Below are 23,910 nucleotides of genomic sequence, written 5' to 3'. Positions count from 1 at the left end.
CTAACCGAGGTGCAACATCGCGAGTCATCCTAAAATAAGGATCCTGAATAAAACAAAACAAAAAAAATGAAAGATTGATTATGAACAACATAGTACAATAATACACGGAGATCATTAAATAAGGAGACATGTTATATATTTCTATATGAAAACAAACGGGTCAAGATCCAAAGTAAGAAAACAGCACACCTGGTCAATTGCACATGGAATCAAGCAGCGGAGCTTGTCATTGCCAGGGAACAAGTGTAGGAATGAGCTAGGAAATGATGGAACTGCCTGCAAACGCATGGAAATGTATCTATCAAACAGTCTATGTGTATTAGTATTCTACACACAGCCAACAGGAACAAAAAAGACACCTGCACAGGGGGGAAACTGAGTTTTCCAATATGATCTTCGCCAGAAAAGCCAAAGATTCCCATAGCCTAACACATAAGGAGATACAAAAAAATGAACATAAAGCATACCAGCCACGTTGTTGCAATTCAATGAGATAGAGAGTAAGTAAACTCACCTTATTAAGTGTTACACACTTTGCAACCTTCACCATGTTCTTATAGAAAGCACTACAGCACACACACAAAGGGTTTCTCACATCATCATCATCAGTAAACATCAAAAAAAAAATTCTAAATCGTTTTCTTACCCGCCAACATAGTCAAAGTCTGAGAAAATGAAAGTCTTTGTGACATCAAACCCACAAGCAATGATATCTTTAGCATTTTCTCTAGCAAGTCTCTGACTTTCCTCAACGGACAAGTTCTTCCACATGCATTTCTCATCATCCGTTAGCTGTACAACGAGAGGAACCTTGAAAGCCTCTTGCAAGTATCTACACAAAGAGTATAAAGAACAAGCATTGACCCACCCATCTACCTTAAAAGAGTAAAGACAATAGCTTTCAAGATCTAACTTACTTGGTAAACATGAAAGGAATCAAATGCCCTAAATGCAAAGCTTCCGAAGAAGGTCCTCTTCCAGTGTAGAGATAGAACTTGTCCCCTCTCTCGTACGCATCCAACACCTCATTGAAGTCCCTTTAAAAATCCATAAAGAACTTAACTTTCTACATGCCCATCAACGCAATTGCATAGCTAAACCATCAGACACGAGTTTCGAACCTGTGTGCGAAGAAGACGCCGCGGCGGAGGAAGACGTGGGGCTGACGAGAAGTGAGCCTCTGAACGCGATCGATGAGCGAAGCGTCGAGTCTCTGGCAGCCGAATTGGTCTATGAGCTTGTCGTAGTCGATTTTGCCGCCGTCTTTGGCGGAGACTTCCCATGGATTCACCACTTGATCCGATGAATCGGAAGCTATCGAGTCCTTCTTGTCGACGTCCATCGCAAGCTGAGAAGAAGCCTATGAGAAAAAGGAAGTCAGATTCGTAAGATAGAGAGATAGAGGGGTGGAGGCATTGTCGTCTGAAAGTACCTATTTGAGAGTTTCCGGTGATGGTATGACGGCGGCGGAGATGACTGGATTTTGGGAGTGTGAAGAAGAAGAGAAATGAGGTTTAAATGATTATTATATGTTTATTACACTCTGGGAGTCGAAATCTTTCTTTTTAGTCAATTTCACCATCAAAGTTTTTTGATTTATCAAATAGCCGATTGGGAAAAACAAATTATTATGTTTCTTACAATTTCGGAGTCAAGAGTCTTTATTTTTAGTCAATTGTACCATCAAGTTTTTGATTTATCAAATAGCCCTTCATAATGGCTATCACCATGAAACAGTAGTTGATAATGGTTATGCCTCACTGTGTATTTTTTTTTTCATCATCAGAAAATTTTATTTACTAAGGAAAGTTTGTACATAAGAGAGCTAACACCAGAAAATAACATAAGAGGGCCTTTTTAGTTTTTACACGAGCTTCCTTAGCTAACCAATTAGCTAAAACGTTATCTAGTCTATTGATATATCGGAAACGAAATTTTTTATTTTGATGAGCTCCATGGTATCATCCAACTGAGTTTGGATATGAGCATCTTTGAGAGAGAGATTGTTCCTTGGGAATGGAACAAAATTCTTTAGCTTCCTGGAGAGGTTAATTGGCAGAATCTCCGCAAAAGAGAACGTCGTTATACGATAGTCTCTTAACTTGAAAGACAGCTTCCCTAAGAGCATATGTGATCTCACGGTGTATAACCGAAATTTTGGAGTTGTTTGAAAACGTGAATATCAGCATTAGAATTGTTTGAAAAATAACAGTATAAAAAAAAGTATATTGTTCTTTTATCCTATAATATAGATAAAAAAATTGAGTATATATTGTCAAGAACTACTAGTATATGAATACTTTTCGATTTTCCTATACTTGGATAGGTTCGGATCGACTGCATCCATAGCGAGTGTATAACCAAATCTATCTTTGTATAAATGTGGATCAAACATCATTTTCAGGAATATATAACACAGTTAATTAATTGCAGAAAATAAATGTGAATCTTAATCAGATAAATACACAATATTCCACATATGTGAACTTTGGTCCGAATTCAACTATAATATATATGAAAAAAAGAATTGAAAATGTGGACATATGAAAATCATAACAAATTTTTGTCCTTTTATCTTTTTATACATTGTGTAACAATGAGTCCTCTCTCCTATTTACTCTTCCTGATTTGTCTTAATAGAAAAAATCATGATGTATGATGATCAGTCTGACGACTTATATTTCTCTCTCCCTATCTCTATATAAATGACCATGTGGTGTTTTGCAGCTATATATATATGGACAACTGTGAATGCATTTTGCTATCTATCTCTCTATAGTAGAAAAGAGGAAACACACAAACAAAACAATAGTAGAAAAGAATAATTAAGTACAGGAAAGAAGTCTCTCTTTTGATCTCTTCCACTTATATCTCTCATCTTCAAATTAAGAAGCAAGAGATAGATCTCTTCCTCAGGTTTGTCCTCTTTGCCTCACCATTTCTGTGCAACATCCACCATCACGATCACCATCAATCTTCTGAATCCATCTTTCTGTAGCAGCTACCTCAATAATACTAGCCACTAGGAAGTATCTAAGTCATCTCTCTGTCTCTCTCTTTTAACTATTTTGTAAGCCAAGAAGTTAGATCCATCCACTCCATCTTACTTGCAAAGTACTAAAACTTAATTTATGCTGCCCTAAATATTTCAATATCCAGAAAAGAACCTAATCTCTCGAACCCTAGTTTAGATATTTTATTAGAAAAAATATGGATTTGATTTCTAAAAATCACAATAACAAGTACCCTAATACCACTCCCTCGACACAACCTCCTACCACTAGCCGCTACGAGAACCAGAAACGCCGTGATTGGAACACTTTCTGCCAATACCTCAGAAACCATTGTCCACCGCTCTCTCTAACGTCATGCAGCGGCGCACACGTCATAGAGTTTCTGCGTTACCTTGACCAGTTTGGGAAAACTAAAGTCCACAACCAAAACTGCGCCTTCTTTGGCCTCCCAGATCCTCCGGAGCCTTGTCCTTGTCCTCTCCGACAAGCTTGGGGCTCACTTGACGCTCTTATCGGTCGTCTCCGTGCCGCCTACGAGGAGAACGGTGGAGCTCCCGAGATCAGCCATTTTGGCTCAAGTTCAGTCAGGATTTTCCTAAGAGAGGTTAGAGATTTTCAGGCTAAAGCACGTGGCGTTAGCTACGAGAAGAAGAGGAAAAGGGTCAATAACAAGCAAATAACCCAATCGTGTTTGCAGCCGCCTCAACATACAGCCGCACTGGCGCAAGGTCAGCCTATGATGGCTAAGTATCACCACAGTGAAACTTAATGATGTCATATAACTTCGACAAATAAGTACGCTCGTATCATGTGTAGCTATTTATACGCACCAGCCTTTGTATTTGTATAATGTAATATCCCTACTTTACTCCATCTACCGTTATCTATTGTTATTAGACTATCGTTTTGTCCTTTTATAACCAAAAAATGGAATAAGCTTGGATTATTGTATCTGGTCTTACCGTATGAACTTAGATTATATACGAGTATTTTAATTAGGGCCTCTTTTGTACATCAGAATTCTCTAGGTGATACATGATCAACGGTTTATAAAATTCGATCGCGACGTTTGACTCTGTAATCTTTGTGAGAAGGATCCAAACTTCAAAATGATTATAATATACAATTCTTTAAAAATATGATAAACAATCGTTAAAATTTTTCTATATCTAGAAAAGTTTAACTGTTGGGTTCTCGAACATTAAGTGATTAAGGATCTAACTGGTAAACTATTATAAGAACTTTACGAAATAGGAAAAAATAACCACAAATAAAATAATGAAAATAGAGAGATGATTGTTTTCTAGATTTAATAAGAAACCTATTTTTTTTTATAATTCTCTACAAAAAAGAACCAAAAATAGAAATGAAATTATTATTTATAACAAGAAACATTTTTGCTGTATAATTCTATATAAAAAGAACAATAAATAGAAATAGAAATTTGTTACTTATAAATGGTGTATTTTAGGAATGATAAAAGATTAATGCTATTCCACATTTTTTGTCACCAGTAACACCCTAACCCTAAGTGATATTAGATGAAGAATTCGGTTAGGTTAGCTAAACAATTTATATAGTTAGTGATAATTTAAATATAAAGTAATAAGTTAGTCGTTATTAAACGAACAGATACTAGAGTCTAGAGCTGACAGCGAATACACGTGTAAGTGCCATATAACGAAGGTAAAAAAGCCCATGATTCATGAAGATGAGAATAAAACCCGGGAGTAGGTTTAAGCGATACGTATCACGTATGTACATATAAAACCCTAAGACATTTATAAAATTTTCGAAATGCGAAGTTTATATGTTGAAATAATGTATACACACTCATCTTCGTTTGAACCTGTCCTAAAACTGTGATGCTGATAAGTACTTCTTCAATAGCCAATTGGATTTAATTACAGTGACGTATAGATCCAACCTACTAACATTTCGATACATGACATACCGTTTGAACAGTTGACAACAAATCATGGATGTGATGTTGCTTAGTCTTGTCATGCGACACGTACCCTTACTTTGATATTCACCAAACATGAGTGTAATTGTTTTTCTTTACACCAAACATGAGTGTAACTGTTACACAAACTATAAAATTGTAGAGGTAAATCTAAAACCGATCTATTATTACAAAAGAACAAAATATGATCATATTGTCAATTATTGATGACAGCTAATCTTGTGACACAAAATTCTTATTAGCCGAACTTGGATTTGACACTTTTAGAATATTTAAACTTTTACCATTCCCTAGCAATTTTTATTTATTTTTACCATGTATTTTATTAACTCGTGTTACTATTGTGGCACTGCCCAATTTTATTACATAATTTCAGAGTTTCCTTTAAAATAATTAAAAAGTTTAACAAATAGCATCTATTTTTAAAATATTTTTGTTAATTGCATATTTGAAACAAAACTAGCTAGTCTTATATGATTGAATCGCCCCTATTGCATTGCACTTGTGACGAAAACAAAGAGGGAAAACAAATCGAGTATCCAAGGGAGATGTATCTGAAAATGATTGCTTCTGTTCAAGCATTATAAAAAAAGACTATGATGTTTTGACTCTAAAAAACGGTTGAGATCAAATAGAATGGGAACGTGTAGCTGCTTTGCGTCACATGTGAGTTCAACTAAAAGCTTCCTAGAATAGTCAGTTGTGTTGTTGAGCCATCAGAATTTTAAAATCGGCTATAGGCTATAGCTATTGAACAACGTGGACAATGTGCGTCCGTACGAGGTATGTTTTGTATCTATAAGAAATCGCATTAAATTTTAATTGGAATCTTTCTTTTCTTTGCTTTATTTGGCTAAGCCTGTGGATTTTCTTTATATCTGGGAGGGGCTACATTTTAATAGTGTTTTAGATCTACTTGCACTTTTATTTCAGTCTTGCATTATTTCTTCATAGTCAGTCGTATTATAATACTATGTAGTACTAAAACCTAAGAAGGTTTGGTGTTGATACACTTGTTGGTTGGTTCGAGTTTCACATTTTCCGTGTGTTTTTTTTTGCTCTGGGAATCAGTGTTTATAGCAGTTTAATACAATTCAACGTATTCGTCTTTTAGCCACTAGATTAGATATATTTTCTTTTTTTATATAGTTATACTCCAGTGATATTTTTTTTTTTGACAACATCATTCAAGTTCTAACTAGAATCTCCAAAAAAATAAAAAAAGTATTTTATTTCAGAGTAGAAAATAGAATGATGAAAAAAAAACTTACTATATATATAAAGTAAACTCATTTTTATTCTATTATAAAGTAAAAAATAGAGTATCATTGGAACATTTTTACTCTACACTCTATTTTAGAGTAGAAAATAGAATGAAGTTAGAGATGCCCTAAAACTTAAAAGAAAACAAAGTCGATAAATATCATATTTCTAGAGACGAAGTCCAAAGAGACGAGATTTATTAATGATATAAACAACTAAAACCGAGCTACTAATCACAATACAATACCGATCAATTTCCAGCTAGGGCAAAAACAACAAAACTACTGGTAGCAGTTTAATACAATTAATCTACCAACAAAACTACCAACAGAACTATCTAATCTGGGAATAAGTGTTTATAGCAGTTTAATACAATTCAAGCGTATTCGTCTTTTAGCCAGTAGATTAGATAGATTTATCTTTTTTTTTGTACAGTTATACTTCAATAGTACTTTATTTTAGAGTGAAAAATATAGTGATAAACAAAAAAAACAACTTACTATATAAAGTAAACTCATTTTTTATTCTATTATAAAGTGAAAAATAGAGTACCATTGGAACATTTTTACTCTAAATTCTATTATAAAGTGAAAAATACTAATTTTTGTATGAAACTTTGCATCTTAATAGAGATTTAAACCGTCACAAGTAAATTTTCATAAAAACACTACAAACATCAAATATAAATTAACAAATAAAATAAAATAAAATTATGGGTTATATAAGTCATCAATGCAATAATTATAATCATGATTTATAATATAATAATGAATTAATATTAAAAGACTTAAACCAAAATGTAAAACTAAAGCACTATAAATCTACTTAATATTCGTTTAAGTTGTTGTCAATATACCGTAATCTATTAATATTCGTTTAAATTGTTGTCAATATACTGTAATTTGATTAGATTTAGCAGAATCTCATTCCATTTCTCATGATTGATTCAGATTCACTATCTTTATTCACTCCAGATCCTTTTTTTTTTGTCAACACTCCAGACCTAATCGCGAACAAATCGGTTAGCTCTATTCAAGAATGTTTTGGCCTTTCCAGAAATCGCTTCTAAACCGGTTTAGCCACTTACTCCACCTGGTCTTTATTTGTTTAGTATTGATTTTGTTCAGAAACTAGTGGGCTCTGTCCATATATTTAAAGCCCATTCTCCAGAATTTTCTAATTGTGTAAATAACAATCATATACACACGTGGCAATCAATTTAAAGAGAATTTTGAAAAAAAAAGCAAACTTGTCGTCGATCCTCTCCGTCTGAAAACCCTTACCTTACGGTTGCGATACGCCGGCGTTTTGTATTTCGCTCCGATGTCAATCCCGCCGTCTTCAGCATCTAAGTTCACATACACTGCGAATTCGTACTATTCCGCTCCTTACCAGCTTCCACAGCGCTTCGTGGCGCCGTCTCCTGCTCCAGCGCCGCCGGTTGCACCCGTTCCCGGAGATACGGTCTATCCTCAGCCTATTGGTCCTGTTCCTGCCGTATATTCTTACCCTCAATACCAGGTTACTTGGGTCTTGATTGATTCATATCGTTTTGCGAATTAGGGTTCGAATTGGTTTGGTCTTGATTGAATTAGGGTTTTCGAAATCTCTCTGCTTTGAATTTAGTTGTTTTTGTTGAGATGGCAGATAAAGGTTTGATCTTTGGTTTTGGTTTTGGTTTTGGTTTTACATGCTTAAGGTAGAATTATTTGGCATCTTGATTGATTTGGTTGTTTGTATTGGCAGGCATATCGGTTGTTCCAGAGAGATGCATGCACAGACTAAGCGCTTGAGAATGTGAAAGCTGCTTTGGCTAGTAGCGAAACCGAACAGAACACAAAGCGGAGACTAAGAAGAGAGCTAGCTATTCCTCGTAAAGCTGCTGGGCAGTCTTGGGAGGATCCTACTCATGCAGAGTGGCCAGAAAGTAAGCTCTTCTTTGATTGATCTTTTAGTCTGGAGATTGTATTAGAGTTGTTCAGACTTCAGAGATAGGCTTTTTGTGTGAAAATGGATTTGTTATAACTCTGTGTTCCACATTCTTTTGTCAGATGACTATCGCCTGTCATACATACCCACTTTAGTGGAATAATCAATCACAATCGAGCTGTTGATTTGGGCTTTTTATATAATTCATCAATTTTCTACCATTTTTGTATCTTAAAAAATATTTTAAAGATTTTATATAATTTAAATATTTTATTAACAATAGTAAAATATAGTTGTTTTAAATATCTGAATCTTTTGAATATTTAAAATTCACAAAATATTATTTAATTTATAAAATTATAGATTTATTATTGAATAATAATTTTATTGCTCTGTAGTCTGTATGAATATTCTGATTTTTTATTTTTTACAAGCAAAAGTAGTAGATAGATAAGTAGTTTTTATTCCATGTTTTTATTACAAAACTCGAACTGCTGCATTAGAAATGAAGAATGAGTTTGATGGCAATTTTTATAACATGTTTTTATTACAAAATTCTCCAATGCTGCATTAGAAATGAAGGTATAAGTTTGACGGTTCAGTTTGACAACAACATTTCTTAGGAACATTAGGAGAAGGAGAAGCACACACCCCAGCACCTTCATACCCTTTTCTTAAGCAGTCAAACCAACATTCATGCCATGCGTAGTGATCCGAACACAAAGTACTGCAGTGATCATATGAAATTTTTTCCAGCTCTATACAAAAACCCAAATAAATATTAATTGTAATAACTTATGCAAATATATAAATTACATTAACGTTTACATATCTACATATTTAAATTAAAAATCACAAAACAAGGTCATTACTAATTCAGCATATTTAGCTATTTCTTTTGAAATGAACAAGACTAGTTTTGTAATAACTGAAAACAAATTAAACATACCTGCAGCCAAAACATTGTGGTTGGAGAGAAAAAAATACAAATACTACTACGACAAGAAAAGCCACCTGAGTTTTTATGAAACCCATAGTATTTTTTGTGTTTAACTCTATTTCGAAATGAAAATGCTGTTTTTTTTTTGCTTTTGATTTGTTTGGAAGAGAGGATTTATATAACCTTTGGTCTTGGGATATTCTTGTCATTGATTGACTTCCCAGAATTGTGAGTAAATATGTTTTGTATTTGATTTTTTTTGTTGCGTGTATTATTGAAAAAGTCTATGACACATATCAATATGGTCAAAATAATTTTGCATATCCTCATATCACTCATAAATTGGTTAAATGCAAGATCTCGTTGTTGAAAAGTTTATTGATACCGCTTCATCAACCACTAAGAAGGTGCTATTGCATGTTGATTTTGACTTGATTCTAATCTACAATAAGATTTTTTATTGAAAGCCTAATATGAAGTTGACCGAATAGATATATATTTTTATACATCATTAGCATAGATATCTACACATATTTTTAATAAACTGTATAAAATTAGTAAAATTTGTTTTGAAAAAAGTTTATTGACACTGTAAAAGGCATTAATTTGAAGAGGAGGTGAAATTGAATGCGACGTTTATGGAAACCTTAATTACTTCGTTTGAATGCTAATTTGAAAAGTTACAAATCCGGATTTATAGTTGGAGTAAATCAATTGGGTTCTGCTTGACGGCAGTGATTGTGTAAGATCAATTGAGGTGAGTTGGAAGAAGCAAATTGACAGCAGTCCAATTACTTGCCTAGATGTGAAATAGTAATGGGCCAAGAAAAAACAAAAGTCCAACTATTAAACGTGGAACGGTTTTGCGAATTTCATCCACCGTTTTGACTTTTTGATAGTCATTTAAACTTCCCTACAAATGAGTGAGTTTCTCATAATATGGGTTAAAAGTAGGCCTGGGACTTATTATCCGAGATCCGGATTCGATCCGAGATCTGTTCCGGATCCGCTCCGAAAATAGGATATCCGAGGTGTCCGGATCCGAATCCGGATAGTAAAATCTTGGATCCGTGCAAACCGAATCCGGATCCGGATATCGTAATTTTTAGGTCCGGATATCCGGATCCGGATCCGTATTTTTAAAATACATTAAATTTTTAAATTTTATTAATATTTATATTTGATATATTAATATTTATACATGAATTAATCTTATAATATTATATTTTAGTTTTACAATATTATAAACATATATAAATATATTTATAAATATTTAATTTATGTATTATATTAAAAAAAATTAGTATTTTTTGTTAAAAAAATTAATATTTTTTGTTAAAAAATTATTTTTAATTATTTTGATGGATCCGGATCCGGATCCGGATATCCGCGGATAATAGAATATCGAGACGGATATCCGAAATTCGGATATCCGGAAACCACGAATCCGGATCCGGATATTAAATCCACGGATCCGACGGATCCGGATCCGAATCCGGATACCCTAAATTTCCCGGATATCCGGATCCGTACCAGGGCTAGTTAAAAGCATCAACAGCGGTGGAAATCCTCAACCATCATCTCTCGTTATATTATATTGATATTTTAATTAAATAAATTAAGTTTTACTTTTTCAAAATATCACACCATTCAAAACATGACACATGTAAAATTAATTCTTCCCATTTGGTTGAAAATTTCTCGGAGGAAGGTCGCTCACTTCTTTTTTCTTCTATTTTACTTTCTCTTTCTTCATTCATTACACTTTTAATATTTTTTAGTGATGAGAAATTGGGTGAAGTACCCTCAATGCTGAAGCTCTAACTATTATTGTACCTGTACTGCGTACAAGAAAAAAAATGATTATTTATTATTAAAAGAAAATGATTATTTATTATGTTAAAACAGTGTGTTGTAGCAAAATGTATTGCCAGATTCATGCTAATATAGCAATATTTGTAGACAACAATAGTCATATTCTCTTATCTTTTAGACGGACAAAGTGATTAATTGTTTTCTTCTCAGTTTCATTCTAATTTTATTTCATTTTACTTGGTAGCAAGGTTTGTGTTAGCTTTTATTATGTTTTTTCTTACAACAGAGTTTAGTTACGGTGATCATTATGCTAAAATGTACATAAGCTATCTCATATTTTGTAAGCATTACTAAATCTGGAATTAATTCACAGTCGCGACCGGGACCAATGTGTGTAAATCAAATTACACTCGATTTTAATTGTTAACAAAAAGAAAAAGAAAGTTTAATTTTAACTCCACCATATATCAACTTGTTTTATGAAATGGAACATATTTTCATCTAACACGACATACCTTTTGGTTCTTGTGCCAAAAATTCACCATTGAACGGAAAATCCATTTGCAACTCTGGAAATTTGATTTAGTTTGCCCTGCAAATATTTTTGCAAAATTCCATTTTCATCATAGCACACCGAAGGAGAAAGAGAGGATAAGTGTTTTTGTAGCAAGATGCAATTATAAAATAAGTAAATAACCTCGTAACATATAAGCAATAGAATATGAGTAGTTACTTTTGGAGATTATTGGTGAATATTGATCGTGGTTTGCAAAGAACCGTCAGTGAAGTGGGCAGAGAAAATAATTTTGATTTTGGCAGATTTTTTTTTTTTGAGCAACTTAAATTCATTAGAAAATAAAGGCCTCATGCCCAAGATGAAGTAACATTGGAGAGACATGTTTTTGCCAAGTTGTCCGCTAGCCCATTGCCCTCTCTAGGGGTAAAAGAAAAACAACAAAAGATGAACGACGATGCATGAGACTCGATGTCCGAGAGAATTTCGTAGAGATTCACCGGCTTGATGATCGAGTTTATGGCTCTGATGAGCGATAGAGAGTCTGAACGGATCCAGATTTTGGTGATGCCGAGGTACTGAGCGTGAGAGAGAGCTTCCCTAATCGCCAACCCTTCAGCCATAAGCGCAGACGAAACCTAAGTTTGGTATTGACAACCATCCGATCGGGCTATTGATGAAGGTGAGTTGATGATCCAGGCAAAACCGGCGGTGAGGGATTCTTTTTTCCATGCGGCGTCGGTGTTGCATGTTACTATACCGACATGAATCAATGGGGGGTCTCGCTGGGATCTGAGTATTCTTCGATGGAGATTTTGGAGGGTCCTGAGCCTGTAACCATTCTCGAGCATTTACTAGGGATTTTGTGGTCGTGGCTTGTGCAGAGACTGGGCGTACTTCAAACAGCAGTTGGTTTTGAGTAGTCCAAAGGTTCCAGCACACCCAAGAGAAGATATCGCTGCTGATACCATTCGGTGGCAAGCAGAACCATGTCCCTGAGATCTGAACAACTTCACTGATTGATGCGCAGAGCCCTGGATCGAAATTCGAAGCTAGAGGAATTAAGCTCCATACTTGGGTGGCGAAGGGGCAATGCAATAGGATGTGCTCAGTTGTTTCAGTCAGACCGCAATAAATGCAATTTGTGTTCTGTAGCATCCCCCTCTTCTTTAGGTTCCCACCGGTGGGGAGAGCTCCTTAAATGGCTTTCCAAAGAAAGATCTGTAACTTTGGAGCAGAGGAAATATACCACACCGATCAATGCCAATCAAAGGAGTCAAGTGGAGAGTTGTTGTCTAGGGGTTCTTTGGCAATAGCTGCAGCATATCCTGATTTCGTAGAGTAGACGCCATATTTTGCTGGATACCAAATGTAGGAGTCTCTTGCTCCTGTTTTACTTGGTTTTATAGCCAATATATCATCAACGAAATCAGGCATTATCCTACTGATCATCTCTTTGTTCCATTCACAGGTTCCTCGATTAATCAGTTCAGAGACATAGAGATCATTTGTACATTCCTTGAGGGGTCCATAAGGTATAATGTGAGAAGTAGTGGACATCCAAGCATCAGACCACACTTTGATCTCTGTCCCTTCTCCCACTGCCCTTCCAATATGGGAGGCTAATAAATCTCTGCCAGCGAGAATACCAATCCATCTGTGGGAGGCGCCTTTAACTAGTTGCACTTTGAGCAGCGGAGCTTTGTGGCAATACTTCCCGAGGAGAACTCGAAAGAGGAGACAGTTTGGATTGGTGAGCATACGCCAAGGGAGTTTTACGAGGAGAGCGATATTAAAGGTCTGAATGTCTTTAAATCCCAAGCCACCCATACCTTTGGATTTTGTAAGCGTGTCCCATGATAACCAACACATTTTTTTTTTTCCAGTGTTTGAGTCCCACCAGAAGCGCGTTAGGGCTGACTGTATCATTTTGCATAAGCCAATGGGTAGCAGAAAGCAAGTCATCGCAGAAGAAGGAACCGCAGTGAGGACAGCTTTGAGCATGACCATCTTTCCAGTAGAAGAAAGGAATCTAGTAGATCAGCTCACAACCTTTACCACTATCCTATCAACAATTGAGGCAAAGAGATCTCTCTTCTTCCTCCCGAAGTGTTCTGGAAGACCGAGGTACTTCCCCCCCGCCCCCCCTTCATTGTTATTTCTAGAATGTCTTTAACTTCGTTTCTCACTAAGGATGTGGTTTTTGTAGCAAAGGAGATGAAAGACTTGTCGGTATTGATCCTCTGTCCTGAGGCAACTTCATAAAGGGCTAGAATATGTTTCAGTTTCGTGCAGCTGCGCCTGTCTGTGGGGATAAAGAACATGGTATCATCAGCGAACAGTAAGTGATTCACACTAGGACTGTTTTTCGCTATTTTGATCCCTGGAAGTGTTCCATCTTGTTGTGCTTTAGAACAGAGGCCTGATAAAACTTCACTGCACATGATAAAGAGATAGGGGGAGAGGGGATCACCCTGTCTAATCTCCCTTTGTGGCGTCACTCTTCCTAGTACAGCATCATTGATCAGGAAGGAGTACGAGACAGAGGTGACACAGTTCATTATCCAGGTAACAAAGTCTTCATGAAAACCCAGAGTAGATAACACACACTCGATAAAGCTCCATTCTAATCTATCGTACGCCTTACTCATATCAGATTTTACAGCCATTGAGGATCGCTTTTTAGACTTTGTAGTTTTGAGATAATGGAGGAACTCATGCGTGATAAGTACATTATCTGAGATGGCGCGTCCAGGTATGAAAGCTGACTGATTTTCAGAGATAGTTCAGTGTAGGACCGGTTTTAGCCGTAGAGACAGGAGTTTCGAAATTACTTTGTAGTAGACATTGCACAAAGAAATGGGTCTGCAGTCTGAAACCAATTTAGGGCTAGTAATTTTTGGAATCAACCTGATATGTGTAGAATTGATGGAGTGAGGCATTGATTCATTTCTGAAGAAGTCTTGTATTTTCTTTATCATTGCAGGTCCCGTTATGTTCCAGTTGGTCTGAAAAAAGCTCACATAGAAGCCATCTGGCCATGGGGCCTTGTCGGGGTGGATGGAGAACATAGCAGCTCGAATCTCAGCCTCTGTGGGTGGCACTGTCAACATTTCATTCTGTTCCCCTGATATCTTAGACTTCAGGGCACTCTGCACCGTAGCAGTGCAATCTATTGAAGACGTTGCAAAAATCTCTGAGAAATATGCTGCTATGACTTCAGCAATCTGTTCTTCCTCATATACTGAGGATCCATCAGCAATTTCCATCATTGATAGTCTGTTTCGGGCACTTCTTCCTCGAGCAGCTGCGTGGAAGTAACCAGTGTTACAATCACCTAAGGAGAGCCACATCTGCCTGCTCTGATGCCTCATGTACTCCTCTTCAGCTTTATAAGCCTGGAGCAGTGCTAAATTCAAGGAGGAGATCAAAGGATTATCTGCTACTGGTTTGGATAGCTCTGAATCCAAACTCATTTTCAGGTTAGCAATGGCTTTTTTTTTGTCGAGATACTGGTCCTTACTCCATTTAGAGATAGCTTTACTACAGTTAGAAATTCTCTCCATGACTTTTAAGTTCATGTATTTGTTCCAGGTTCTTTCCACTAGTAGTGTGACCTCCGAGTTGTGTCATAGCCGTCTGTCATATCGAAAGAGTCTCTGCGATTTCAGCTTGGTAGGATCAAACACATACAGCAAGGGTCGATGGTCTGAGCCTTCAAAAAGGAAGTAATGGCTTCTAGCTGTAGGGAACATATCAGACCAATCGCTATTACTTACTGCTCTGTCCAATCTGCAGTGAACTACATATGTGCATGTCTCCTGTGAGCCTCTAATACTTCTCCACGACAGGAAATTTCCAGTGTGTTGAAGATCAAAGAGGTCACATTGTGAGAGAAAACTTCTAAAGGCGCAAAAGGTACTTTCGGCTCTATCTTTTCCTCCTGACTTTTCCGAGTTATTAACAATCTCGTTGAAATCTCCTGTAAGATACCAGGCACCGGCTCATGAGGAAGAAAGGTTTGAGAGGTCATCCCCGACAGCCTGGCGTTTTGGAACCTCGGGGGCACCATAGACAAAGGTACAGAAGAATTCAGCGTCCTTAAATTTGATCTTAGAGGCGATAAAGTTGTGATTAGCTGATAGTACTTGTACATCAATATGATTCTTCCAGATTAAAGCGAGATCTCCCCCTCCCTGTCCATGAGGAGAGACTAAGTAGTGGGAGTCGTAGTTGAGATCCTTGAGCTCATTCAGAACAAAGCTCATTCAGAACAAAGTTGTTCTGGTTCTTTGTCTCCATGAGAAAGCAAATGTCAGGAGAGCAGCTTTGAGAGAGCTCCTTCAAACGCTGGACTGTTCGGGGGTTCCCAATCCCACAACAATTCCTGCTGATTATGGCTTAGGAAAAGGATTTCCGGGGTTGTGAAAACCCTGGTTATTAGCAGAGGTTGATGGAGCACTTCCCTGGGAGACAACAGGAACCGAGGCATCGTGTGCAGGTGAGGGAGCAACTCTGTTTCTGCCCTTCCTAACAGGTGTAGCATTCAGTTTACCTGGGGAGGGTTGTACTTTGGAGAAGATACACTTCTTTGCACTACCTCCCACCAGTCTAGGATTAGGTGTTGATTTTCTTGTCCTCGGTGGTCGACCACGGCGTTTTGTAGCAGTGATAGTAGTGGTCATGCCATCTCCAGAGGTTTGAGGAGCTCGATTGAGAGTAGAGGTTTCCGAGCTTGGGAGCAAAATCACCGTGGGATTGACCTGAGGCACCATAGCGGTTTGACTAGCGGCTGCCGTAGCTGCTGCAATGATTCCAGAGGTTGTGTTTGCCATAAGGTTCTCAGTTTCAGTTTGTATTACTCTTCGTCTCCTAGCTGCACTCTCTATGGGATTAGCACAGTTGATGTACTGCAGGGTGACTTCTCTTAGATCTTCAAAGACTTTTTCAGCAGATGATATCTCAGATTGTTTGGAGAAATCACTTTCATGAAGATTTCTTCCCAACGGAGGAGCTGGTGTCGACGGGGATCTCAAAGCTGGCACTTGTGGGGGTCCATGAGGGGGTTTTGTGTGCTCTTGAACTCTCCACTGTAACTGTGGTGGGTTAGGTGGCTTGTATCTGCTGGGAACAGAGCCTCTCCCATGAGCTACAACATGATGAGCATCTTGAGTTCTAGCAAGTGGAGATCGACTAGGATTGCCTGGTGTGATTTTGTTCTTTAGAGGTTGGAATCGAGAGTTGTCTGAAGAAACTCTGTTACCAAAGGGCGTTCCATGTCGGTCTACTCTACAATGAAAGCTTTCTTTCTCCTCATGAGGGTATACCTCACCTTGAGGTACCTTTTGATAGAAAGAAGGAGGGTTTTCTATTTGTGAGGAGTACCTTCGACCCACAAATTCGTTGAGTTCCCTTTCTGGGGGGGAATCTTTCTGATGCAGTCTCGGGAGGAGTGAGTGAGCATCTTACAGATGGAGCAATAGTTGGCAATTCTCTCATATTCGAAAGTTATGGGTACTTCTTCACCAGAAGAGAAGTCTACAACAGATTCCATGGGAAGTGGCTAAAGCGCATCTAGGAGTATACGGATTCTGGCATAGGTTTATGTAATTTCGTAATCTTCCAGTACTCCCAGTTCATCCCCGATATTATTGACCATCTTCTCGTGCCAGAAGTGGAGTGGTAGCCCTCTAACCGTAATCCAAAATGGGATTTTTTAAGGGAAAGTACTTGAGATGATTGGCTCCCATCACTCAAGAATCACCATCCAGTTGTTGTGATGATAAGGGCGGTTGAGGAGAACGCATTGCAGGTCTTTATCACGGTCGAAGCGGAATTGGAAGCAATCATTTCTGAGAGTAGCTCCTACCACCTTCCCTCTGAGAGCCCACTTCTTAGGTAAGTTAAGAACTAGATGGTCTACATTCTGTTCTCTAGGGTTTGTCAGCCTCCCAATAAGTGTCTTAGCATTTTCTCTTACTAGATCTGAGTAGTCAAACTCTGGGGCTCTAATACGCTTACGGGTGTTGTCGGTATTGTCTGAGGCCATGCCTTTGCCTTTTTCAGCAGTCGAGAATCTGCGAGAGGCCATAGTTGAAGCAGGGGCAGTATAGTAGGGGAGAGATAGTACAGGTTATCTGAAGATAAGGCACAAAAGTCTCCTAAGGAAACACGGCGGGGACGGGGGACCTAGAGGAGTTCCGTCGACTCTACAAGTCCAAGGGCCTATCTACACCAACAGGGTGAGGAAGGGGTACCTCACCGATGCTTCATCTGCTACAAGTAACATCATCACCATCGCAGGCCGAGCAGAAATGTCGGAGTAGAAAGCTTCTCCGGCGAGGAGGCCGAAGCAGACCGGAGGGTAAGGACTCCCTGCAGCCAAAGGACCACCAGACACTTCCCAAACGGGTAAAGATTTGAAAAAATCTTACAAGTGTCAACAGGTAATAGCTAAAAGAGGAAAGTCAAACACAACCCTCAAGGGGAGGTTCGGCAAGAGTCAGCCGGTAAAGATCAGCATGGGATGTCGTACCTGGGAGAGAACGTTGTTTTTACTTTTGAGATCAAAGAGTTTTATTTTGGCTGATAAACATTAGTTTCTCATGTTTTTTTAATTTTTTTAAATTATTTTTACTTTTAATCTATGTGGCAAAATATTATTGGTCAAGTGACTTGTGATTTAGTATATAAAGGATTAAAAATCTTTTATCTCGGCGCGTCACTAGCTCAATTTTGAGTCGCTGAACATGTTTCCCGTTTTTCACTCCAAATCACTTTTGGAAGTGTGTCCAAAGCTCTTGACAATCGTCAATATGCGACCTATGTGAAGAGAGGTTCTCATCAATGGTGAATCCTCCACAGTTGTGGTATGCTCCCATCGACGAATCCGTATTTATTGTTAGACAATTTTAGTTGGGATAACTAAACAATGGCATGAAGATCAAACTATTGTGATTGTCTCCAATGATGAGTCTGTACATGCCATTATTAGACAGAAAAAAAATCAGAAAGTGGTAAACGAAAAAAACAAACAAAGAGAGGTCAAGATCTCAGAATCTAACAGCTAGGAATTTTTGTAAAAGTTTGATTTTCAAGAATGCTTTTGGCATGATTCTGTTTGATATCATGAAGCACAAGCCACACTTTCCAACGTTAGATCTTATGTTTCAATTGTTGGTCTCATCCAGCGAGATGTGCAGTTGTCGTGTTCAAGACCATCACAAGTGTGGTTGCAGCCTAAAAGCTTGACTCGGGATAAACGTATTGGACAAGAATCGTCACTTGTATTGGACAAGAATCGTCATTTGTATACTATACACAAATCACAAAAGGAAGCCTTTAGGATTTTTGTAGCATTTTTAATTCTGAATTTTGGTTTGCCATGTTAACATCTCTACATTCAAAAACAGTATGAAAACTCTCTACACAAATTAACCACACGTTATGCAATTAAATCAAGAGAGAAGAAACCATTATCTTTTAAAAACAGTTTTGTGATATAAAGAAGAAAATAATAAGTGTTCTTTTTATCAATATTTGCCTTTTTACTGTTATAAAATATTTATATATAACTTTAACATATAAAAAACAACTTTACATCAGTTCTAAATTATTTCAAGTTTGTTTATTCTATCTAAAATTGTTGTATAATCAAGTTACAACTCCCAGAAGTGAAAATTTCATTATCTATTTTAGATAATGATATCTTTAAATAAAACATATGAGAATTTAAATCACTAAAATCTTTTTAATGTTTACATTTTAGTAAGATGCATTTATTTTGATAATTGTTATTTTTTCAAATTTAATGTTATTTATAGTTTTATGAAAATTTTGATTAGTAGATATCGATAAACTTTGGTTTGTATTTCAATTTTTAGTAATATTATTTATTTTTAATTTAAACTAAAATCTATGTATATTCGCTAAAAAGTTTTTGTTATGAAGGTTTTTTCTTGTAATATATATATATTTTATTCACGATAATACTTATAGTGTCAGAATATATATTTTATGTGATTAGTAAATTTAAAGTGATTTTATAAATCTTAATAAATGAATTTATAAAATTCCATAAATATTTTATCTAAATAAATAATTTATAAATCATGTATGATTTTACAAAATATTTACTTTCTACAGTTTATATAATTACATAATTGTGAAAATATCTGATTTTAAAATATACATTTTATATAGTCTCTACAATTAATTACTATATATCATCTCGTGTTTGGATGTTTGGTTATTCATATTAGTTGATTACTATATGATTACAATTTTTTCTTTGACTAAAATAATTTTTTTTTTGCCATTTAATTAAATCAGTATAATTTTATGAAATTTTATTTAATATGTAACTAAAATTCACTTAAATTAACCTTTTAATGCATAGTATACTTTCTTTAGAATCTGAACAAATTTAGATGGCATACCGTGTCATTATTATTACTAGGGATCGTTACCCGCGCCAAGGCGCGATGTTTTTGCATTTTAATCTATTTTTGTCTCTTACTTACTAATCTAGCATTCAGTTTTTCAATGTATTTTATCTTCACCATCTCTTCTTGTCTTGTTTACATTTATTTTCACGTTCTGTCGTTTGATTTGTCTTAGTTTTGGCTTGTGTAATAACTTAACCCTGCTCATTCTTCTTTCATTCTTTTTTGATTGATATTTTTATCTCGCTTAGCTCTGTATTGCCACTAATTTGCTCGAATCATTTTTTATCATCTGCTTCGTATTCTTTTCATATTCATTAACTATTGTCTCCAATCTCTTTAAATCCTAAAAATCTTACTTGATCTTTTGTTTATTAAATCACATACTAAATATTGTTGAAACTGTTTATTTATTCTAATAAATCCTTACGATTATAACTAAGATGATATGGATAAAAGACTTATTATAATTTAGTTGAAATTAAAGTCTAAAGTAGAAGTTATTAAACTTGCAATCCTTCTTTTTGTCATCCAAGATAGCTTTAGTCAAATCAATTATATTAATTTAGAAAACCCATAAGCTATTCCAATCCCAAACAACCAAAAAACAGGCGCATTTGTTATTGACGTTGCGGCGGGTTTCCTTTACTATAAACATAATTGCTTGTCACAACTGTTAATAAATCTAAATGTGTTTACAAAAGCTACCCATATAAGAGTTTCATACTCATTTCTCTTTCTCTAGTCATCTCCTATGTTAGTAGCTATCATAATACAATCATCAAACAAATGACATATCTCTTGGTTTCATATTTATATGTTGAGGAAATGCCTCGAACTGTTTTCTGCAGACTCCATGATCACTGAGTATTATAAATATCAAACTCTGTCTATGGTCTATTTATATGTTGAGGAAATGCCTCGAAATGTAGCTTCCAAATAATGATTTCCACACATTGCATGTTAACCTCCACAATGGGATCATCGGATCTGCAGATGCCGCTACATGTCGAGTCGAACGCAGCTACATATATGTTCTCTGCTTGTGCCTTTCATTCACAATCTGCAATTCTCTCAAGAACCAGAATCAATGTTAAATGAGGTAAAAGTTTTAAAGTCACAACAGACTTTGTATAGTCAATCCCAATAAACCAAGCACCCAACGTAACATCCCCACTTGCCTATTTGTGCAAAAAATGACTTAATCATTATATAATAGCACCGAGAAGATAGATGGAGAATGCGGTATGAATGCAAAGTAGACAAACATTTAAAATCTTACTGATTATGGGAAATATAAGAAATCAATTCTATTGAAATGACGTACAACTGTCCAATAGCGTGACAGAAGTACTTGTTCCTGTTCTCACCAAACTTCCAATTCTAAATGTATATATAAATCTATTAGAGTTAATTATAGTTATTGGATGAAATATAGCACCATCAATTTCCAGTGTTAATTCCATTAACAATAGTTGTGTAAAAGAACTCTGCTAGTAAGATAATCGTGATTAGTAATTCTTTACATCTTAGTGTCGTACAACTTCAAAACGATAGACACTTACAATCGACGGCTCTCAAAGATGGACCGCAAAACATCAAATGATATGCTTACCTCGTCGTATAAGTAATCCATGTCACTTCCCTCCCACGGGTAACGTTGCTGGTGCAGATCAATTCCCTCCACCTCTTCCTCATCATCAGGATGCTCTGCAATATACCCTATGTAAGGTTCAAATTTATGTCACTAGAATTATCAGAGAAATAAATATAAAGTACCCTCCAAATCTTCAGGAGCATCGACATTTTCTTTATTCAATGATCTTCTTTCAACCTAGCAACCATCAAAATAAAAAGAATGTGAGGCACATAATCTTCAAAATCCAAGTTTAATGAATAATAAAAAAAACTCAGGAAGACAGAAAATGTCAAACACTCACTGGCTTCTTTCTCTTTTACTTCTTGGCTCCCGTGAATGAACTGTCAAATCCATCATTATTTGCATGAAAAAATATTAAACAAAGCAACTGATGAAAATAAACAAATATGTTTCACAGCACATAAACTCTTTTTGAACAATCAGGCAACAGATAGTATGTCTCCCGTGTGACTCAGTTGAGTCCTCGATGGCATCTCGAATGACAAATGTCTTCTTCTTCTTCTTGGTTAGATCAAAGGGTGCAAGCTAAGGATGACCAAAGAAAATTAAAACCACACAATCATGATTTATCAGGCAAAATAAAAGAACCGATGATGAATTTATTAAAGATAGGGAGATGTAGAAACTAAAGAAGAAAAACTGATTCATGAAACTCAAAGAGTCAATCTGTGTTTCTTAGATGAGTCATGAGCCGATGATTAAAAATTGAAAGCCCTAAACTTCCATTGAAGATAACGCTTACAGACCAAAGAGGTTTATTGGACTTTTTTTTAATGAATCCCAATTCAAAACGTGAGTTATAAATTATTCATTAAATCATTTGATAAAATAAATAAGTGTGGGTCCCACAGAGAAAACCGAAGAAGCAAATGTTTCCGACCTTCATAAATATATATTTGTTTCAGTAATCAATGTACAAAGAATCTTTTAGCTCAGTGGTATAAATGTTGTTGTTTAGATCTCAATAACCCGGGTTCGAGTGATGCAACTGCCCTATTATAATGTAAATTATTTTACGTTATTTTGTTTCTTAAAAAATATTATTATTATATTGGATTGTATTAAATTTGAATAGTATTTTTTTCATTTTAACTATTATATAGATTTTTTTCATTTTTATTTATTATTAAAATTTATTTAGTGGTTATATTTTATAGTTTATCGGAATATTTATAGGAATTTGACCCTTTTTAATCTTTACCACATAACTCTTTTTATTATAAACTAGATTTATAATCTGAAACTAAAAAGTACTAACCCGACTAAAGCCCTAAAGATAAAGAAAGTAGTTTGAAACTTTCGATAATGTAAACACTACAAGAAAACACAAGATAAACGACGAAAATTTACGAGGAAAACCTGTCCTCGTAAATTTACGTCGATTTTACGAGAATCTTACGAGGAAATTTACAATCAACGTCAGTTCGTCGTAAAATAACAAGGAAACGATTTCCTCGTAAAAACCACGTAAGGTAATTTCGGTTTTACGAGGAAAAACTGTTTCCTCGTAAGCTCGACGTAAAAGTAGCGTCTTCTTTACGAGGAAATATTTTACGTTTACTTAACGAGGAATTTTCGAGTCCACCCACTTTGTAATTGTAACACATTTTTTGTTTCGGCTACCTTACTAAATTCCGCATAATCATGAGTAATGAAAATGATGATGTTTCTGGTGATGACGTGAATGTCGATGTATCTGATTGATGTATTTGTGTTTTAATATGATTGATTTTCAGACTTAATGCATGTGATTTGATGGATTTAATCATGGAAATCTATTTTATATAATTTGATTTTGAGTAATGGGGTTTGAATTAGAGAGAAGAGAATGAGATTATTAGTTAAGGAATTGTGGTTTTAGAATTTGGGGTTTGGAATGGAAAGAAGAGATTGAGGTTAAAGGGAGGATGGGGTTGGGGTTTGGAATATATGAAGTAGAAGATAAGGTAGATAAGGAAGATGGGTTTTGGGGTTTGGAATAAATGAAGTAGAAGATAAGGAAGATGGGGTTTGGGGTTTCGGATTTTAGGGATTTAAACTTAAACGTAGTTATTTCCTCGTAAATTAACGAGGAACTTACGACGATTCTTAAAAATAAAGAACACGGCACTCGTTAATTCTACGTAAGCAGAAATCGTCGTAAAGACCTCGTAATAAAAAAACGCGGGCCTCGTTCATTCCTCGTAAAAATAAAAGCGGGCCTCGCTGATTCCTCGTAAATTAACGACGATGTTACGAGGAAACAAAACGGGAATAAATTGGTTTGCCGTGATCCAAGTTACACCTCGTGGACGAATCATCAGTGGAGAAGAACCACCATTGCAAGAAGAACATATAGATGAANAACCACCATTGCAAGAAGAAC

General features: G+C 35.9%; 6 protein-coding genes across 6 annotated transcripts; 2 read left to right on the top strand and 4 right to left on the bottom strand.

The window, feature by feature from the left end:
* LOC106336232 (tryptophan--tRNA ligase, cytoplasmic-like) lies at window positions 1-1,524 on the bottom strand (the record flags this gene model as incomplete). Its single annotated transcript, XM_013775001.1, is given in 8 exon segments — window positions 1-43; window positions 190-276; window positions 360-425; window positions 515-566; window positions 647-832; window positions 918-1,037; window positions 1,122-1,360; window positions 1,433-1,524. Coding segments are annotated over 7 exon segments (775 nt in total), but the record flags the coding sequence as incomplete, so codon positions are not given.
* Window positions 1,525-3,029: 1,505 nt separating this feature from the next.
* Window positions 3,030-3,963, top strand: LOC106333023 (protein LIGHT-DEPENDENT SHORT HYPOCOTYLS 2-like). Its single transcript, XM_013771508.1, has one exon. The coding sequence runs from the start codon at window positions 3,211-3,213 to the stop codon at window positions 3,781-3,783; it is 573 nt and encodes a 190-aa protein (XP_013626962.1). The 5' UTR covers window positions 3,030-3,210; the 3' UTR covers window positions 3,784-3,963.
* Window positions 3,964-7,485: 3,522 nt separating this feature from the next.
* On the top strand, window positions 7,486-8,357 carry LOC106333892 (protein rad9-like). The gene is made up of 2 exons (XM_013772278.1): window positions 7,486-7,764; window positions 7,990-8,357. The coding sequence occupies exons 1-2, from the start codon at window positions 7,567-7,569 to the stop codon at window positions 8,026-8,028; spliced, it is 237 nt and encodes a 78-aa protein (XP_013627732.1). The 5' UTR covers window positions 7,486-7,566; the 3' UTR covers window positions 8,029-8,357.
* Window positions 8,358-8,742: 385 nt separating this feature from the next.
* On the bottom strand, window positions 8,743-11,488 carry LOC106330129 (defensin-like protein 47). The gene is made up of 2 exons (XM_013768671.1): window positions 11,443-11,488; window positions 8,743-8,930 (listed from the first exon to the last, which is right to left on the bottom strand). Exons 1-2 carry the CDS (start codon window positions 11,486-11,488, stop codon window positions 8,743-8,745), a joined length of 234 nt encoding a protein of 77 aa, XP_013624125.1.
* A 1,210-nt stretch (window positions 11,489-12,698) lies between these two features.
* On the bottom strand, window positions 12,699-15,007 carry LOC106330127. The gene is made up of 3 exons (XM_013768670.1): window positions 14,465-15,007; window positions 13,631-14,209; window positions 12,699-13,451 (listed from the first exon to the last, which is right to left on the bottom strand). Exons 1-3 carry the CDS (start codon window positions 15,005-15,007, stop codon window positions 12,699-12,701), a joined length of 1,875 nt encoding a protein of 624 aa, XP_013624124.1.
* An 828-nt stretch (window positions 15,008-15,835) lies between these two features.
* Window positions 15,836-17,532, bottom strand: LOC106330126. The gene is made up of 2 exons (XM_013768669.1): window positions 17,206-17,532; window positions 15,836-16,783 (listed from the first exon to the last, which is right to left on the bottom strand). Exons 1-2 carry the CDS (start codon window positions 17,530-17,532, stop codon window positions 15,836-15,838), a joined length of 1,275 nt encoding a protein of 424 aa, XP_013624123.1.
* Window positions 17,533-23,910: the final 6,378 nt, after the last annotated feature.

Source organism: Brassica oleracea, chromosome C3, assembly GCF_000695525.1.
Source record: "Brassica oleracea var. oleracea cultivar TO1000 chromosome C3, BOL, whole genome shotgun sequence".
Lineage (NCBI taxonomy): Eukaryota > Viridiplantae > Streptophyta > Magnoliopsida > Brassicales > Brassicaceae > Brassica > Brassica oleracea.
This window is presented reverse-complemented; position numbering and strand designations above follow the sequence as displayed.

Excerpts from the sequence above, each read along its gene's own strand:
- LOC106333023 (XM_013771508.1), top strand. The coding sequence starts at position 3,211 with ATGGATTTGATTTCTAAAAATCACAATAACAAGTACCCTAATACCACT.
- LOC106333892 (XM_013772278.1), top strand. The coding sequence starts at position 7,567 with ATGTCAATCCCGCCGTCTTCAGCATCTAAGTTCACATACACTGCGAAT. Across the intron at positions 7,765-7,989 it reads ATTCTTACCCTCAATACCAG|GCATATCGGTTGTTCCAGAG; the intron begins GTTACTTGGGTC and ends TTGTATTGGCAG.
- LOC106330129 (XM_013768671.1), bottom strand. The coding sequence starts at position 11,488 with ATGGATTTTCCGTTCAATGGTGAATTTTTGGCACAAGAACCAAAAG. Across the intron at positions 8,931-11,442 it reads TTTGGCACAAGAACCAAAAG|AGCTGGAAAAAATTTCATAT; the intron begins GTATGTCGTGTT and ends GTTTTTGTATAG.
- LOC106330127 (XM_013768670.1), bottom strand. The coding sequence starts at position 15,007 with ATGGAGAGAATTTCTAACTGTAGTAAAGCTATCTCTAAATGGAGTAAG. Across the intron at positions 14,210-14,464 it reads CATGGCCAGATGGCTTCTAT|TCAGCTTTCATACCTGGACG; the intron begins GTGAGCTTTTTT and ends TCTGAAAATCAG. Across the intron at positions 13,452-13,630 it reads CTACAAAAACCACATCCTTA|ATGGTCATGCTCAAAGCTGT; the intron begins GTGAGAAACGAA and ends TCTACTGGAAAG.
- LOC106330126 (XM_013768669.1), bottom strand. The coding sequence starts at position 17,532 with ATGGCCTCTCGCAGATTCTCGACTGCTGAAAAAGGCAAAGGCATGGCC. Across the intron at positions 16,784-17,205 it reads ATCATCACAACAACTGGATG|GTACCTCAAGGTGAGGTATA; the intron begins GTGATTCTTGAG and ends TTCTATCAAAAG.